Here is a 15,715-nt window from a genome sequence, read left to right as displayed (position 1 = left end):
GGTTAACGCTTTGCTAAACAAACACTTTAGCATCAGTTCAGATTTTGGTATACTGAAATTGAAAGCAAAATTGTATCACAGTTCTGTTTTCTTCTGTAATCTCAAGTTTCTAGTTTCAGTTATTTTTGGTTTATGAATGTTATACAAATCGGTCTATTTTATTAACTTAGAAAACCGTTTTGTTACAAACCAATTATGTTACACACACATTTGAAAGAAACAAGTGATCTTTGTTCTCTTTTTAGCTACGAAACAAATCAGCACAAACTTCGTAAAAGATCTCGAGAATGGCAGACCTGTATTCGCGAGGATTCATTGATAGATAGTACTCCAAGAGGCTTCTAAGTTCATCTGCTTCTTTGATCTTGTTTGCTACTATCATCTCGACCATGGAGTCTCTGAAGTCCTCTCTTGGATCATAAGAAAACTTCTCCATCGCCATCATGACAATGAACTTAGTGCTACCGATGCTACCCTCGCTTCTTCTTCTTGCTCTTCTCGCCTTTTCTTGCCTAATCTTTGCTTGATGTTGTGTGGCTTCTTGTGTCTCTCTGATCATCTGCTCTAGCTTCTCCTGAACCATGTAGTGTGCTAGGCTTGAGAGCGAACCGTGTTGGTCTGAAAATCTAGAACTTCTGTCTGATTCCACCGAGGAGGAAGACGCAGAAGAAATGCTGAGTCTTGCTTTGGTGCTGCAACACAAAGCTTTGCTGCAGATTCTTGCTTCTCTTGTTTGGTGTTGTGATTGTTTGTTCTGTTTCTTGTTATCTTTCTCTGTTTCTTCTTGTGTTCTGTTTGTGGTTTTCATGTTGACGATTAAGTCACACATTATAGTCGGGGGTTCTGAGGATGGGGGATGTTTGTGAAACCAAATAAAGAAAGAGAGTTATTATTTAATCATTTTATGTGAAAATTGAAAAATGTGGGTCATGTTCATCATGATTATGTCTTGATCTTAATTCAATTTTAAAACTCCATAAAAGAGGCTCTTTTAAAATTTTATAGAGTAACAACAAGTCTTCAACATTATTCATTTTTGTAAAACTAACTTTTATCATCTCCAATGGTTTTCCCTATTTTTACCTCTAAAATAGGAGAACTATAATAGATGTAACTTTTGCTCCAATGGATAACTCTATTTTTTCCTCTAAAAAAAGAATATTCCATAGAGATTCTTTTTCTATTTTACTAATAATACCTTTTACTTATAAAAGTTGCAAATTAACCCATTTATTTTAGTATTTGTGAAACTTTCATAAAATTATGATATTAATTAATTTTTTAACATTCATAAATATTATTTAAATATCACATTTATTAAAAGAAATACATTGCATCATATAAAATAATAAAACATAGTAGATTTTCTTAACCATCAACATTAGTGTATTATTGAATCTATAATAAACATAGTATATCTGATATGAGAATTGAATCTTACGACAAACTTTCAGTATTGTGTTGTTCAATACAAAACCTCCACTTCATTAAATTATTAGTATTAAACTATTTAAATATATATTTTATTTATATTGATAATAAATATAAAAGTGTTAAAAGTTCAAGGACCATTTTATAAATAAAAAAGTTCAACTCTATTATAGAGGAAAAAATAGAGTTCCTCTATATATAGAGGAAAAAATAGAGATCTCTATTATAGAGGTAGAAATAGAGATGGGTTGGATTAGACTTTACTCTAAAATAGAGTTAAAAAGCAAATATAGAGTTGGGTTGGAGATGCCCTTATAAGTCTCTAAAATCAATATCTACGATTATATTACTCAAAATGCAATGGAATTAATGTTGTACACTTGGTATATAAGATTTAGATTTCCTTTGGAAGATCCGGTATTTCCGATTGAATTTTAGGGGGGTGTATTGAAACAATGATTTTGGAGGATTTCATGGGATTTAAGAAATTTGGAATTTTGATTGATTTTAGGGAAGTTGATATGATTTATGGGAAAATTCTTTCAAATCCTACCTAAAACCATGAGATTTGGATTTCTGTATTTTTAACTAAACGAATCCTCTCAAATCCTCCAGAACCTCCAAAACTTATTAAAATCTAAATCCACAAACTGTTTTGAATAACAGTGGATTTTAAAGTAGATTTTTAAATCATCAGTTCAATAACAGTGGATTTCAGAATACTTTTTAAAATCTATGATTGAATAACATAGGATTTGTAACTTTTATACAAATCACCTAAAATATCAAGTTGAATACACCTCCCTTAATCTTATTTGTAGAATTTATAAATTTTATACAAAATCAAAGAAAAGAGTGTGTTTAGTGAGATTGGTTCATTATTTCAAATTAATATAACATATGATTCATTACTTCCAATTGATAAAACAATGATTGATGAAAATATTTTTTAGTTTATTGATATATGAAGAGTAGATATATATTCATATGAAATAAAAAGTTGGAAATAATAGAGAAGATTAGGTATGATTGAGGATAACTGAAAAAAATTAAGAAAGGGGAGCTAAATGCATGTATTTGTGTCGTGTTTTAGGAATATAGGGGTGATTAATTTGATTATGATGGTGATGTAGACCATCTTCATGTCCACTTTAGTTTGTTGTTGTTGAAGATGATACTGTATATCTAAACTTTATTTTCTAAAGTTTTTGGTAATGTGGAAAAGGTGATCGATATATGTAATACTTAACATAATCTGACACAATTAATATACATAGCTAATAGTTATTAAAATATTTTTTTAAAAAAACATGAAAAAAAACGACACAAAGAAGAACAAGAGATCAAGAGCAGCTATTTGTGGTTTTCACATGGCTACTGATGAACTCTAACTTCACTTTGTTTTATTCTTAGATAGATTTTCAATAGTTCAGAGTTGTCATTTTGCAAGAGAAATGTATATATATAGTAAAGATTAGCTAAAAGGGTTTGTATACTCCACAAAATATATACATGAGAAATACTGAAGAGGTAACGTATGGTTGTTGCCTTGGAGACAAGACATGCTTTATCTTTGCTGGCTTGTATATATACCTCATTTTCTGCTTTGATGTTTTAGGAATTTTATAATCAAGCATTCTTTTATTGGTGAGTTTTATATTCTTCGTATTTTCATACACCCAGACACACACACACAAAATTCAACATTTTATATAGATATTGAGAACAGTTGGTCTTGGAGTTGAAGCTGTCGAAAAAGAGAAGAAAAAATTGGACTCGGACTCAACCGATAGTGTTTCAAACACTGCGTTTGTACAAAAAAAAAAAGTTGTACCACCATTTAGCGTTTTAATTATGGAAATCGTTGTGGAATGGCTCTTAGAGAGTAAATAAACTTCCACCACGAGAAAATGGTATATCACTTATGGTATCCCCGGACACACATTTAAGAATGTACAATCATTAGAACTTGAGGTGATAAGACATAGGTTTACTTTTACCTAGTTACTTTGTATATATTGATTGGAGCCTTTTAATGTCTTTAACAATAAGTTATCTCGTGTTATTCAACAAAAGAGTGTGCAATAATTGGAGATTAACCACAAAAGATGTTAACACAGCTGGATAGAATCACTTTGTGGTGATTTACGTCTTTGTAGGTTTTAGAATTGGGTCTTTTAGGGATTTTGTCATGTGACAATATCCATATGACTTTTCATTTTGATTAAGTTGTTAAACTCAAAAGGGAGAACTTTTAAAACGTGAGAAGTAATTAAAAATTGCTTACTTGATCTAAATACAGTCAGTAAGTGGCTAAGTGCCTTACCAACTTGTTAAGCTGACAGTTAAACCACATGTTGCCATTATGGTCCATACTTTCTAGGGTTCATGATTATCTCCCTCACCATTTTTGTCATTAGGTCTAAACTCGTTTCCTTCTATTAACTAATTGGATAATTATAATCATGTTTTGTCTCAAGCTCTCACAACTCTGTTTCTTCAACAGAAAACACAGTAGAAAAAAACAAAAGTTATGTTCATTTTCGAGTCGCTAACAAGTAATAACAATAACAAAGACCAATGCTCCTGCCGACTCTAAAACGAATATAATCAAAGTGATCATTCCTCTCTAATTTTAGAAAGAAAAAAAAAAGTACTAAAACTGATTAACTAAGAAAATTATAATCATGTTTTGGTCTCAATTTCTCACAACTCCAGTTCTTCAACACAAAACACACTAGAAAAATTGTTCATTTATTCTAATTATCACACAACTTTTTTTTTTGATAAAGTTTAAATTATTACACAACTTCAATCAAAATTATACCAATTAATTCCAATATAATTCGAATTTGATGCTTTAAACTTTAAAGTTTAAATCCCTAAAATACAACACATTGAACGGTTTGAACCCATGATACGAAATTTTTTTCGAAAATGAATCAAATGCAGTTCTTGATATTTTTATAAAATTCGAGATTTTTTTTTTGTTTAAACCATAAATTTGGCATATTGGAATATCCGGAAATATTGTACATTAAATTTCATCACCCACTTTTAGAAACTTATCCAAACAGTTTCCGACACACACACTTCTGACTTCTGACATTCAGAGAATTTTTAGGAACAAGAGTCCAAAAAAATACTCACAAATGGCATCACAGCTCGATTTGATCGGTAAAGACTACATCGCCGGAATCTCGAATAATCCTCGGGCGGCTAGCCGTGTGACTTCTGTATACAGCGAAGTCCAAGCCAGTCGTATCGACCACGCGCTTCCTCTTCCTTCCGTCTTTAAAAACCCTTTCAAGATCATCGATGGACCTTTAAGTTCCTCCGCCGGACACCCAGGTTCGATTACTAAATCGAAATCACTAGAGTAAACCGGTTAAAATTAGTTGGTTTAAGTCAATTTTGATTTTTTTTTTTTTTTTTTTTTAATGTTGTTGCAGAGGAGATTGAGAAATTATTCCCGAATCTATATGGACAACCATCAGCTTTATTGGTTCCTAACCAATCTGATGCAGTTAAATCGGATCAAAAGCTTAAGATTGGTGTTGTGTTGTCTGGTGGACAAGCACCTGGCGGACACAATGTTATCTGTGGAATCTTTGGTTAGACATTGTTACTTTGTGTAACTTTTTATTCATTTATTCAGGTTTTTAAAAGATTTTGAGAGTTAAGTAATTTCGTTGTTGGTTGGATAGATTACTTGCAAGAATATGTGAAAGGAAGTAGTCTGTTTGGGTTTCGTGGCGGTCCAGCTGGAATCATGAAGGGGAAATATATTGAGCTTACTTCTGAGTTTGTGTACCCTTATAGAAACCAGGTTATTTTGTGCCTTTTGAGGTTTTTGTCGGTTTGTATGTTCTGTTTGGTTTCGGTTTCTGTTTTTGGAGGTTAATGAAAACTTAGAAAACTGAATTAGTGACCATCATTTGGTTTAATTTATTAGTCTGTTTTTTTTTTTTATCTTTTCGGTTCGGTTTTTATCTTAATCGGTTTAGATTCTCTTCGACTTGGTTTTAGTTTGGTTCGGATTGATTTTTACCGGTTTAGATACTCTTGATTGAGTTTGATTTAACAGAGTACTGTAGGTTTACTGAAAGAAGTTTGTTAAGGTCTTTTAAAGAATGGTTTGTTGAGTAATCAAATTTTGATTATAAAGAGTTGGGACTAGTAGCTCTTTGTATTTAAAGATTTGCATTTTGTAATTATTCTTGATAGTTTCTGTTGTGCTTTATTTTTTGCAGGGTGGATTTGATATGATATGTAGTGGAAGAGACAAGATTGAAACTCCAGAACAGGTAAAAAGGTTTTGTCAATGTTGTGGCTTTCAACCGATTCTTTTATCGATGGACTTAGTTAGTATCAGTTTGGTACACATTGTAGTTTCGGCAAGCTGAAGAGACTGTAACAAAAATGGACTTAGATGGTCTAGTGGTTATTGGTGGAGATGACTCCAATACTAATGCTTGTCTCCTTGCTGAACACTTCAGGTACGTTTTTGGAAATTGTTAAAGATGAATGAGATTCATTTTTCTCTGTATTGCATTTTAGTGATTGGTATTTTTGCGGCATTTGGTTTGCAGAGGTAAAAACATGAAAACTCGGGTTATTGGGTGCCCCAAGACAATAGATGGTGATTTGAAAAGCAAAGAAGTCCCTACTAGTTTCGGGTTTGATACTGCTTGTAAGGTAAGTAACTTCAAAATGGTTTTTACTTACTTATGTCTTCTACTAGAAGACCTTATCAATGGTTGTTTTATATTCATGCAGATATACTCAGAAATGATTGGAAATGTTATGATCGATGCACGTTCCACAGGAAAATACTATCACTGTAAGTTTATACCTTCTCTTAGCAAATTGAATTATCTTGTTACAAGCTTACGATTGCATTTTATCTATAGTTGTACGTCTTATGGGCCGTGCTGCGTCTCATATTACACTTGAATGCGCTTTGCAAACCCATCCAAACATTACCATTATAGGAGAAGAGGTACCTTTTCGTGTTACTCAAGCTTCATTCCTAGTTTTCGGTTTAAGAACCGGAAATAACCAAACATTTATATGTAGGTTTTCGAGAAGAAGCTAACGTTGAAGAATGTTACGGATAACATTGTTGATGTGATCTGTAAAAGAGCAGAAAATGGTTATAACTACGGTGTCGTTCTTGTTCCCGAAGGTCTCATTGATTTTATCCCTGAGGTAAATAATGGTCAATCCAGTTCTTTTCCCTATGTTTGTGTAGTGAGCTTCTTCACTCCATCTATGATCCATTATTTGCAGGTCCAAGAGCTGATTTCCGAACTAAACGAAGTCTTAGCAGAAGGAAACGTTGATGAAGAAGGCCAATGGAAAAAGAATCTTAAAGAGGAGACTTTAAAGATTTTTGAGTTTCTTCCTCAAACTATTCAAGAACAACTAATGCTTGAAAGAGATCCACATGGAAATGTCCAGGTCTGTTTTCTAATTACCATCACCCGGTTTAACCAATAACTGATTCAAACCAATAACTGAAAACCGGTTTATCTTTGCATCTCTTAAGGTGGCTAAAATAGAGACAGAGAAAATGCTGATACAAATGGTTGAAACCGAGCTAGACAAAAAGAAGAAGGCGGGTACATATAAACGCGAGTTCATGGGGAAATCACACTTCTTTGGGTAACAACTTTAGCCTAAGTATATATATGTTAGTTACTAATTAGCTAGTCTCAACATAATCTTATTTCTGATTGTGTTTTTTTAGGTATGAAGGGAGATGCGGGTTGCCTACGAATTTCGATGCAACTTACTGTTACGCATTAGGTTACGGTGCTGGATCACTTCTCCAGAGCGGAAAGACCGGATTAATCTCATCGGTTTAGAATTTTTCTTCCTTTTCTTGAAAATATGACAAAATGTTTCTTTATTTCAAGATTATTTATATCAACTTTGTATTTTTTTTGCAGGTTGGAAATTTGGCTGCACCTGTTGAAGAATGGACAGTTGGTGGTACTGCACTGACTTCATTGATGGATGTTGAGAGAAGACACGGTAATATAATTAAAGCCGTGAAGAGTAGACGATGTTACGATACTATTGTGAAATCTTTGATAAGTTCCAACATTATATGTTTTTATGTTGCAGGAAAATTCAAGCCGGTTATCAAGAAAGCTATGGTTGAACTTGAAGGTAAAAGTCTTTCGCTCTAATTTTTTTTTTTTCCTCTACGGCCGCTTGTTCTCTCTATCACTCATTGCTTCTGATAAATTTCAGGCGCACCGTTTAAGAAATTTGCGTCGCAGCGTGAAGAATGGGCTTTGAAGAATCGATACATTAGTCCTGGTTTGTTCACATACATCAAGTACTAATTAATTTCATTATTTTGGATGGTTTTCCAGGTTAACTAACTATCATTCTTTGTCTTGTTGTCAGGTCCGATTCAGTTTAAGGGACCGGGATCTGATGCGAGAAATCATACCTTAATGCTGGAACTTGGGGCTCAAGCCTAAAGTATTTTTGGTAATGTGAGATTCACTCACTGGCTCACTTACTTTGTTGTTGATTGCCTTTGCTGTAAAATATTTTTGTAGTAAAGAAAGTTACTGTGAGTCAAGTAAACCAACAAGTAGTCAACGTGTAGGTCGTGAATTGTGATGACTGATGATGATGACACTTGAATAATAAAATCTCCTTCGTCTATTGCCATTATTATTTTTTACTACATGCATTAAATCGGTCTGAGATTGAGATGGTAATTTTTTTAACCACATTAAACCAGGTAAGGTTGGTAATATACAACGGCAAGATAAAGATCTAAGAAATTAGAAGAGATTGTAAGAGTAAGTTAATTTTTGAGAGTACAATGCTTTTATTCGTTAATGTTATTTCCTTCAACGCAAATGGAATAGGCGGCAAGATCAGAGGTCTCTAAATGTCAATGATGCTGGAATCACTGAATCAGACGAGTTGAATGCTTCGGCTAACATAGAGATAATTTACCTTTTTTGAGATGAAAAGATGATAATGAGTCCAACTCCACTTAATTTCTAAGTGGTGTGTTTTGTGTAATAAAATTACCAATAAATGTATCTTTCATTTCCAAAAAATGTCTTGGAAAAAACGAAATGAGTAAAGGTAATGAGTAATTTTGACCATCTAGCTAGGCTCTCTCTATATATTAAAACCTACAATCGTTAGCCTGATCAAATCCAAGTTTACATGCTATAGCTATGGGGACACTAACAAACAAAGAGCTTTTCTTTGATGGAATTGTGAAGATTTTCAAAGAACAACAATGCGATGTACGGCTAAAGGCATGTGATGATAGTGATGAGGAGGCAGCTATCTCTGCTCATAAGCTTTTTCTGGTTGCGACTTCTTCTTCTACTACTACTCCTTTTTTACCTTTCGTCATTATCTGATTCAGTTCAAAATTTCAATAAATGCTATTACATGGAATGATTTTGGTATTAATGTTCTTTCCTTGACATATATGTGGAATTTTTATAGTCTGCGAGATCTGAGGTGTTTAAGAAGATGTTTGAATCAGACAACTGCAAGTCTTCGTCCATGCTTGAGACAATCACATTCTCAGAGCTGAAACAAAAAGAGTTAGAGGCTTTCGTTGAGTTCATCTACAGCGACGGCGGCTCTAAGCTTTCACAGAAGGCGAAGCAACACGTTAGGCCACTCTATCGTGCAGCCGACAAATATGAGATTCCGCATCTACGTGACTTATGCAGAGACGAGCTTGTAGCACGTATAGACTCTTTGAATGCTCTTCAAGTTCTTGAGCTCGCCCAAATCCCTTTTGACAAAGCACTCACTGATGCTGCCTTGGCTGTTATCAAAAACCATAAGAAAAGTATTTCCACCTCTAGTGAGTTCAAGGTTTTTGTCGCTAATCATCCAAATCTTACTGTGGAGGTAGTGAAGACTATTTGGGCTCACTGTTATTGTTGATGGAATAGAAAAGCCACTATTTAGTTTTGTTGTTTCATCAACTATTAATTATCATTTTCATGGGATATGACTTCCTTTGTTTTCTCAAGCTTGCAAATCTTTGAAAAAGTTGTTTTAGTGTTTCTGGTTAATTAATAAATTAAGATTCCTTTCTCATTGATGAAAACATAAACAAACGATACAATCCTTCTCCACCAAGTTACAAGAAAAATAGTTGCGAGTTAATGATTTCCAAAAACTATGGTGTATGACTCAATTTTCATCTTCTTCTTCTTCTCGGAAATTGGGTATATGACTCTGTTACAATCCGGGTTCGGTTCTTTATGATAACTTGCTCTCAACCTCACAACTCTCACGCCTATGAGGCTATGAACAACAAGATTGTGATGAAACTTAAAACAAGAAAAGAAAACAAAGACCACATGGATATGATTACCCAGTTTAGCTAAGTCGATGTGACAAAGTCTATGGGCCAGGCAAATCACTATCAAAGAAGAAGAATCAGCTCAAGATCAAGCTTTTACAACAATGGAGTCTCTCACTCGTGTCTCTCTTTTACAAGAAGTAGATGAATCGTTAATAGAAGAAGAAGAATAGATTTTGGTATTTATACACTGTATTAAGCAACCAATAATCTACTACTTGTAAAAAATAAGAGAATCTGAAACTTGTACCATTGTTTGTAATTTTTTACAGACTAAACTCTAAAGGTTAGAGGTCCAAATGTACTTGTTATCTTGGCCTTGCTCGTGGTAGTCTGGTTCGACATCTCTCCTGGTACCCAATCAAGCTTCGACAAGCTTGTGTCTCTATGTTTGGTTTATGTCTGCTCTTGTTTTTATCTTTCAAGTTTGTTATCCGGGTTCTGTCCGAATATGCTCATTACTCCTTGTATCATTCCTCTATAAATTAAATCTTTGGTGCACAAAAAAAAAGAAGAAGCTCTGCAAGATATTATATTGCATTGCTATTTGCTAGGCCTATTGAGAGTGCTCTTGGTTTAATCTTGGTTTAGATTAATTAGTTGGTTAACTTTGTTGGTTAGCTGGTTAACTCAGAATAGATATTTGTATATAATACAACTCACATGTAAAATGTACAGATTAATTGAATGAAGAAAGTTTTTTCCAATCCTAACAAACTCTCTCTTTCTTCTTCTCTCTCTCTCTTGTTCGTCATAAGGCCGTCGTGGTGGGTGAAGGACGAATCGCTCTTCCAAATCGATGATTAACATAACGTTGGAAATGTTTAATCACTGCTTGCCTTTGTTCTCTGTTCCATGGGATTAGATAGACGACGAGAGCAAACGCAAAAGAAACTCCTGTGATCATAAACAAACCGCGGAATGTGTAAACCGAGAGAGGATCACACGTGTTATCCCCTGTGGATGACATTGATTCTCTACGAAACCACCATCTCTCCATGGCTTTTAGCTTCTCTGTTCTCCTTAGCATTGCGATTTCTCTTGACACGTTTTGAACCAAAGGAGAACCTTTTTGAAAAACCTGAGAGAGAAAGATGGATGAGATGATGCTATATACAAAATAATGTAATGTAAGGAAAGGAGGTTAAATTATTTTTACAAATCCAAAGCCGTTGGTGAGGCTTTCGGTTTTGACAATGTAGAATTGTGAGGGGTATCTAGTAACAAGTAGCTTTACATATGGAACTTCATCGACGATGAACAAGATTGTTCCATTCTTTAAAGCATTTATATAATCATCAGCTGCCTTTAACCCTTTGTAAGTCGGTCCTTGGAATGTAGGATTATCATAAACCAGTTTTGCTGCAATAGAGTCAGAAAAGAAGCCGATGTTTTCATGAGATTTCAACTGTATTTGTTGAACCGTCATCACTGATGTCAACGTCGCAGTGTAGTTTGAGGTCAGTATAAGCACCGCAAATATCCAAACAATGACCACAAATCTTGACAGACTATGTTCTAGCCTCTCCCCTACATAATATTAACAATGCCACAAAAAAAAAAAAAGTGTACATTAGAGAGTTTTTGTAATAGGCAAAATCAAGAAAGCGGATTTTAATTTTTCATACTTACGATGAGCAAAGACAAGGGTCGAGAACCCAAAGCTTAGCATTGTTCCGATTTGGTGGACATAAGAGCCTTGGAAGTCAGTGTTATCATGCCGCTCTATTAACCAAACTACAGCCCCGGTTAAGATAAAGAAAGCTACAATTGTTAGCCATAGACTAAGTGTCATAGGCTTAAATATAATCCACATGCTTTTGTCTTTTGCAGCCACAACCGCGAGGCCAATATCAGTGAATGGTAATGTAAAATCTACATATGTAGATCTGTTATCAGTAATTGTGATATCTCCAACAGCTACATCATACTTGTGTTTCTGTGGAAGAGAAGTAGCAAAACAAAAATAAAATAATGAAGATTAATATATATACATGTATATAACTCTAATGATGGAATGAAAATGCAAACATATAAATCTTAATTACCTGGTCATAGATTGCATACGCTAGCTCGTTGTAGTGATGGTAGTTAAATGCAACAGGCCAAGGTATATACTCCAGTTCATAATTGAAAGGTCGAATTGACGTTTCGAAAACTTCTATGCAGTAACCTCTAGCTGCTGTGACTCCTGTTTTTGAATCTGTTTTCACTTCCAATAATTGTGGTCTGAAGTTTCCCGCTGGTACTAAAACTCTCAGCTTCTTCTTTTTGCTATGGCTCTCCTCTTTCTTCAAACGGGCTTCCGGAATTCTAGTAGACCCTCCAGGCCAGATTATTGTCTCAAGTACATTGGTAGAAGACGAATTTTTTCTTCTATTCTTAGTTACGAAACTACCGGAACTCCAAAATCCTACACTTCTTTCACCTCGTCCTATCATATTTATAATCTCAAATTTGTATGAGATTATTTTTCTATCCATTATTTTGATGTCACCACTCAAACCTTTATGTTTAGTAGTACTTTCTAAGATTCCCTCAAGCAGATGTACCCTTGCTACTTCTGCTGCTCTTGCAAGACTCCAAGCTATATCGTGAGCCCATACGCTACAAATGCTCATCCTCGTAACTTCTTCGGGTAGCAAAGATCTCTTCCATCTCAAAGTAAAATTGTGAAGCTCCTTAGTTAATGGTATATAAGACTTAAAACCAATCACACCTTCCATTGCCTCATTTGCTAGATAGTTTGTGTCTTGAAAATTATCCATGCTTCTCGCTGTAAGAATCCATGCATGCCCTTCTTCCATCATTCCTAATTTCCGAGCACATGGGAAAATAATATTTGCAATGCTTTCAGAGACATGCGCAACGCAAATCCTTATCCCCAATGACTTTATCTTTCTTAGGTGCTTCACGATACATTCTTCATTGCATGAGACAGAAACTTCAGCCTTGTACTCGATGTGAATAGCATTTTGTTGGAAATGTCCGACCAAAGGTTGCATACTCTCTCTCCAGTCATCATCATCCTCATAGATAAGAACAACAGTTGCCCAATCAAAATTGCGGAATAATGTTGTAATGCCCTTTGCCTCAGAGTCGGTATCATGCGTAGCTTGAATAAAGTAACTATATTTGGTCAAGGTTGAAGAGGTAGGCACTTGGAAAGATATCACTGGAACTTTAGCTTTCTCTCCAAGTTCTGCCAAAACTTTTGCTTCAAGCAACGATTGTCCACCAACAAGTGTTTCCACTTGTTCAGTTTGTAGGAGATCCATGGCTGTTTTAACAGTTACATGTCCAAACAGTAAGGCAAAATGAAAACTGAACACTTTCATCAGGTGATGCAAATTTCATACAATTAAGCAACATCACATTAAAAATTACTCTTGGCAATGAAACACTATTAGGTTTTGTGTGTTTTCTAAAATGTCACCAACATCCTTTTTTGTTTTTGTTTAAATACCACAAGGTTTAAGAAAAAAATGATTTTAGTAAGTTTTACTTAACTTATAAAACCATTAATTTTGTGGTATATTCGAAAATCTTAACTGACGTATATATGACATTATTTAAAGGTATATGAAACTTAATTAGGGTATATATGGTATGTCCAAGATTTCATGGTCATTACATGTTTTGTGTTGGGAATTAGAATTTTAAATTAAGATCGTCTAAGACTGGTCTTATATATATATACTACATTATGACCCGCCGTATACCGCAGAGTAAATTTTTTTTCTATTTTTCTTAAGATATTATTTTAATACTAATTTTGTTAATGTACTCTTTTGTTAATTTTAGATTATGACTCGTGCTATACCGCACAACAATTTCAGATTATGACTCGATTATACTCTGTAGTATAACGCACAATAATTTTTGTTTAATACAATTTTAATTAAATCAGTTTGACTCAATATATTTTATATTGGTGTTGTTAAAATAGTAAAATAAACATTTAACCCGTATTATAATATTATATTAATGATTTTTTTTTACTATTATCAATTCTATTATGTAATGTCATATAACCCGTCATTTAATATAACTCGTTTGTGTTATTTTAAAATTTTAGTATGTTTAAATATTCATAATTCTAAGTTTTTTTATCAAGTTTAGATACATCAGTTATAAATTATAATTTTCTTAAAATTCTATAATCTACTATATACAGTAAATTTATTATATATGTATGTTGAACACACACTTTTTATATTAATTGAGTAATATATATTCGTTTTAAAAAATTCAAATCACAATATATGCAGAAAATATACATTTTTATTAAATTTATGTATTATATGATGATGTACTACATTTAAATTTTAAAATAAAAATAAAAGATGATAGGAGAATAAATTTTTTAATATGAAATAAATATTCTAAATATCTATATTAATTATAGAATATTATATATATGGATATTCAAAATATATATTTTTTTTTTGTTATAAGGATAGTAGAAAAAATTAACTAAACTTGTTTGGATATGAATATAAGCATTCAATGACATTAAATGCAAAAACTTTCCAAAACAGATTTTTGAGCAAAAACTGCTGCAAAAATACTAGTATAGATAAGTAACGTGAGTAAATTGTTTGAGATGAAAATCCCATAAAACTAATATTTTCTATAGGAAAAGTAAATTTCTCGATCCTTTTTTTTGGTGGTAGTTCCCATATACTTTGATGCATGGCATATATTATTATGCCAACTTAGAACCCTCTTTCACATAGTTTCTTGATTTTTTGTCGTACTAAAACACAAATACTGAAACTAAGGTTTATATACCATATTATTATGCCAAATCTTTTTGTTTGCTTGTTTCAAATTTATCTGATGATCTGAATTTATCTTGTTTGTTTCAATTTTTTAATTTTTTTACAGCATTTGTTCAACCTAATTAATTAACCTTTAACATTTTTTATATAACCGGGTGAACTTGAACCGAAAATCAGATAAATCTTCGAAAAAAGCTAATTTCAAAGCGTCTGAAGGACATGTTACATTACCATATAAGGCATCCCAGTGTCAACTTCAACTGATTTTTCACTAGCAAGATTCAAATCATGGTCTTAACATTTTAATACCGCATTGGCTTATCTATCTCCACACCGATACTAACTAGCTAATATGATCTTGTTATTCCAAAGAAAATAATCTAAGACGCATGCATCAAAGGTAAATGCAGAAAAGAACACAAAGGTGTATTGACTTACCTGCCGCTAGAGCTTGGAGAGGGTCACCATGAGAGTCTCTGGTTAAGACAGAGACCCTTGTTCTATAGCCATTATTGACATGATAGAAATCAGAAAGTGCCATGGAAATTGAATTTCTCACAAACTTTCCTTCCATTGAACTCATGTCCACAACCAGTCCAATATGGACGTCTTCATACATTGATGAAACTTTATCTACTTCACCCTTTTGATGAGTTTCGCCGCATGTTATAGACACAAACGAAATGGACAGGATGAAGAACATAATAAGATGAAAATAATTGGTATGCATCATACATTTTTCCATCTTAGTGAAGCGTTTGTGTTCTTGCCAATGCTTGTAATTAGCTACTATATAATCTATTCCCGACATCAAATTTAGTTCAAGACTACAAATATTTTAATATTAGTTCACTATAATTGGTCTAATTAAGTATATCATCATGTATTAATTAAGTAACTCGGGAGCCATAATTGGTCTAAGGTCGTAATGACAAAGTTGTCATTAAAGTTGACTTTCATGGATCGGAGTCCTAGGTCTGATCAGATCCCATATAAACATGTAAACTGTAGAAGTCAATCCATCACACAACTGTGTGGAATACTTCAGGTGCAAAAAGATTTGTGGTACTTTTTTTTTTTTTTTTTTCTTTCCCGTTCATGACTTATATATATTGATCCCTCCTTT

At 33.3% G+C, this 15,715-nt stretch overlaps 3 protein-coding genes across 3 annotated transcripts; 2 read left to right on the top strand and 1 right to left on the bottom strand.

The window, feature by feature from the left end:
* Positions 1-139: 139 nt before the first annotated feature.
* On the bottom strand, positions 140-15,334 carry LOC104748180 (glutamate receptor 1.4-like). The gene is made up of 6 exons (XM_010469861.2): positions 15,028-15,334; positions 11,854-13,085; positions 11,438-11,744; positions 10,965-11,335; positions 10,566-10,886; positions 140-754 (listed from the first exon to the last, which is right to left on the bottom strand). Exons 1-6 carry the CDS (start codon positions 15,332-15,334, stop codon positions 242-244), a joined length of 3,051 nt encoding a protein of 1,016 aa, XP_010468163.2. The 3' UTR covers positions 140-241.
* Positions 4,340-8,118, top strand: LOC104717213 (pyrophosphate--fructose 6-phosphate 1-phosphotransferase subunit beta 2). Its single transcript, XM_010434757.3, has 16 exons — positions 4,340-4,782; positions 4,884-5,045; positions 5,139-5,260; positions 5,685-5,738; positions 5,824-5,930; positions 6,024-6,129; positions 6,211-6,274; positions 6,345-6,433; positions 6,511-6,642; positions 6,724-6,894; positions 6,983-7,098; positions 7,184-7,295; positions 7,386-7,470; positions 7,564-7,608; positions 7,693-7,761; positions 7,852-8,118. Exons 1-16 carry the CDS (start codon positions 4,584-4,586, stop codon positions 7,926-7,928), a joined length of 1,710 nt encoding a protein of 569 aa, XP_010433059.1. The 5' UTR covers positions 4,340-4,583; the 3' UTR covers positions 7,929-8,118.
* LOC104748190 (putative BTB/POZ domain-containing protein At2g40440) lies at positions 8,649-9,388 on the top strand. Its single transcript, XM_010469869.2, has 2 exons — positions 8,649-8,786; positions 8,929-9,388. The coding sequence occupies exons 1-2, from the start codon at positions 8,649-8,651 to the stop codon at positions 9,379-9,381; spliced, it is 591 nt and encodes a 196-aa protein (XP_010468171.1). The 3' UTR covers positions 9,382-9,388.
* Positions 15,335-15,715: the final 381 nt, after the last annotated feature.

This window comes from Camelina sativa, chromosome 2 (genome assembly GCF_030686135.1).
Source record: "Camelina sativa cultivar CO46 ecotype springtype chromosome 2, ASM3068613v1".
NCBI lineage: Eukaryota > Viridiplantae > Streptophyta > Magnoliopsida > Brassicales > Brassicaceae > Camelina > Camelina sativa.
The sequence above is the reverse complement of the archived record's forward strand: the minus strand, read 5'-3'. Positions and strand labels throughout refer to the sequence as shown.